This window comes from Aplysia californica, unplaced genomic scaffold (genome assembly GCF_000002075.1).
Source record: "Aplysia californica isolate F4 #8 unplaced genomic scaffold, AplCal3.0 scaffold00234, whole genome shotgun sequence".
NCBI lineage: Eukaryota > Metazoa > Mollusca > Gastropoda > Aplysiida > Aplysiidae > Aplysia > Aplysia californica.
In genome coordinates, this window is record NW_004797504.1 from 494,889 (window position 1) to 498,070 (window position 3,182).

The window sequence follows — 3,182 nt, forward strand, 5'->3', positions numbered from 1 at the left end:
TGTGAGTGCGTTCTAGTGTTTGTGCCTTTGTGTAAAACTCATAACTGTGTATAAATGAATTTGGGCAAGTTATAATACACAGCATAATACATTAGATAGATAGAATGATAGATAGATAGATAGATAAATAGATAGATAGATAGATAGATAGATAGATGGATGGATAGATAGATAGATAGATTGATAGAAGATAAATAGATAGATAGATAGTTGTATATTTAGTATTATAAATATAATAAGACAATGAAAAAGAATGTGGCAAGCGCTTATTTTCAAGTTTGTTTTGAAATTATTGAGACGCAAAACTAGAACAGGCGTCTGTGGTGTGGGAGCAGGGCGCTACAATGTTGCATCGAGAAGGCCACAGATCTATTCCCGTTTGGGTGGGAATTTTAATTAATCGAGTATCTCAGTCTTTCTGTTTGGACATTGGATACAGTATACGTCTTAGCCCTTCTCAGCCTAGGAAATGTCTCCTTTGTTTATCCCGATCGTGTTGATGAGAGTTAAAAACGTCTAGATGTATAAATACTATATGAAAACTAATTAAATGCATTTGAAATCAACCGTTGCATTGCATGTCTTCCCTTCCTCATCCCCAAAATGCCCCCCCCCCCTTTCCCACTCCATCTTAGGGTGCCGTCCATATTCCTTATACTAGCCGGGGTCTTTGCAGTTGTCCATTTATTCGGCTTTGCATTGATCAGAGAACCCAAGAAGGACCCACAAAGTGAATGTGAGGACAACAGTAGCCCACAAGGAGTCTTTTGCGAGAAGGAAGTCAAAAGAGATGAAGGTTCTACAGCACAAGATTGCCTTCTGGGGAAAAATAGGTTCCAGCGTTATTACAGTGATGATCAGCACCCATCTATATCTGGTGTGTCTGACAACACAAACACGGACAATACTGTTCGGGATGACCCACACAACGTTACCAGAGCATCGAACCAGAAGGGAGGAGCTGATAACAAATTCAGAGTTAATCCACTTCGGGGAACAGAGACAGATACATTGAACGCAACGCATACAGACAACGTTCCTTTATTTGGTGACGAATTCCACTCATCTTACGATGGGGAAACAGGGGAAAGAGATTCTTCTACAAGAAATGAGTTGAATATTGTTCCTGGCTTTAGCTACAAAACAATGACGTGTTTGGAAGTAGAAGATGGCCAAGGTTTGTTTGAATATTCTGGAAAGACAGGAGCGCTGTGTGATGGAAAGAGAAAGAGTATTGATTCGAAAGTGTCAAAAATAGAACATTCGCGTGTGGGAGCGAGTTTGACGTGGCGTGAAAGTTTGAGAATGAGAGAATTCTACATAATATGGTTTGCTACCGGGTCTGCAGAAATTACAAATCTTGTCCAAAGCTCTTTTTATAAATCTTTTGGTCAGAGCATAATTCAAGACGACCACTTCATGGGCAGCGCTGGGACAGTCATGTGTGCTGTGTTATTCTTCTCTCGTCTCTTTTGGGGGATTATCATGGACAAGGTTATGCTAAAGACATCATTAGTCATTTATTTTGCCACTTTGTCGCTATTTGGGATTGGATGGTTCTTTTCGCCTTACATCGATAAGTGGTTTTTCCTTTTCTGGAACAGTCTTTTGTCCGCCTGTGCTGGTGGTATGTTTTCGGTACTTTACTACGCAGTTTTTGCATGTTTTGGCGGGGAAAATTTTAGTACTATGTACGGCCTCGTGTTTTCGTCAACAACGCTTGTTAGTGTTGTCCTTCCTTCTGTGTCTTCCGCTCTGTTGGAGCATTTCTCTTGGCCTGGACTGTTCTTTTGCATGGCGTCCATCAATGTCCTAACTTTAGTTCTCATTGTGATATGTTTCCCAAGAAGAGTTTGAACCTAAGAGGTTGGTTTTAACACATGTGAAATCCGAAATGGTATTATGTTTAACGCCCCTATCAACACTATTAAGTTATTTAAAAGGAGGGACCGTCTAAATTAAAGTCCATCTCCGAAAGGACCGAGCCAAGTGGGATATTTCATTTGTGTAAAGTGATTTCCCGAGGACACAACTTCGGACCGAGTTGAGTCTCGAACCCCCGAACCAACAATCTCTTGTTTCTTTGTCTTGCTTTGGATGAAAAGAATATCCATTTAGACCTATCCTGAATACTAGTCGATTTATTTGAGAAGAAGAAGGTGGGGGTCGTCTGACTTCAGAGGTAAAATTAGTGAGAAAATGGCCGCCAAAGATAAGTTATTTCCTTAGCTTGAGAGTCCGTTGAAACTCCTTCACCTCCTTTGCCCCCTCCTCTGGGCTCCTGACTCTTTCTGCAGCCTTTCTACTGCTACTCCTTGGCTCCTTCTTACTGGTGTCTTTCAGCTACACCCCTGATCGTATGGCAGGAAAGATTAACACCTAGCCTTCTCGGACATGGATGAAATATATCGGAAGTCCCGTCCGCAATTTGCGAACTTTACAGATCCCTGTATGGTCCAAAATTCGATAGAAGTAGGCTTCTGCCGTCACTTGGGTAAAATTCAAAATTCCTTACCTACTGAGTGTTAAATGTGTTCCGCGCGCTCACATGGCCTTATGCAATAATTGTGATTACAGTAGAACACTTACCAACAACAACAAAAAAGAAGAAGAGGTATTGCTGGAGCATAATATAGGCCTACCAACAAAAGGGTTGCAATTTTTAAAAGGAGGACGAGGAGAGATAAGGACGGTAGATATTTGTAAAGAAAGTAAGGAAAAATCCCACCACACCAGTACTAGGACATGTCAGCCACTCTGACTCTTATCTACTACTACAACTACTACTACTACTACTACTACTACTGCTGCTACTACTACTACTGCTACTACTACTACTACTACTACTCCTACTACTACCACTACTACTACTACTACTTCTACTAAAACAAAAGTACTAAATTATATTATGCAACTGTTCCAGCTTATGTTTGTTGGGAATATTATTATTGATAAAATCCAGGCTCGATAACAATAAAATATTTATGAGATACTTTTTTCCCCGAGTTGTTTCCCTTTTTCTGAGACCTCGCTTGGTGGACCATGAACTTAGCCTTCGTTATAACAAGGCCACGATGAGACGAAAATAAAAATGACTTTTAAAAATCAAATGTGAAAAACACTTAGATCTTTCAAGAGAGTTTTGTGGCATCTTTGACACAAGCAGATCTCATGTGTTAAGT

The 3,182-nt window shown here is 40.3% G+C and overlaps 1 protein-coding gene across 1 annotated transcript in view; it reads left to right on the plus strand.

The window, feature by feature from the left end:
• LOC101857646 overlaps nucleotides 1-1,967 on the plus strand; it is a 5,652-nt gene extending 3,685 nt beyond the window's left edge. Inside the window, exon 4 of the mRNA XM_005100047.3 lies at nucleotides 636-1,967. Coding sequence (XP_005100104.1) covers nucleotides 636-1,857 — 1,222 coding nt within the window. The 3' untranslated portion in view covers nucleotides 1,858-1,967. The remainder of the gene's footprint in view (nucleotides 1-635) is intronic.
• Nucleotides 1,968-3,182: the final 1,215 nt, after the last annotated feature.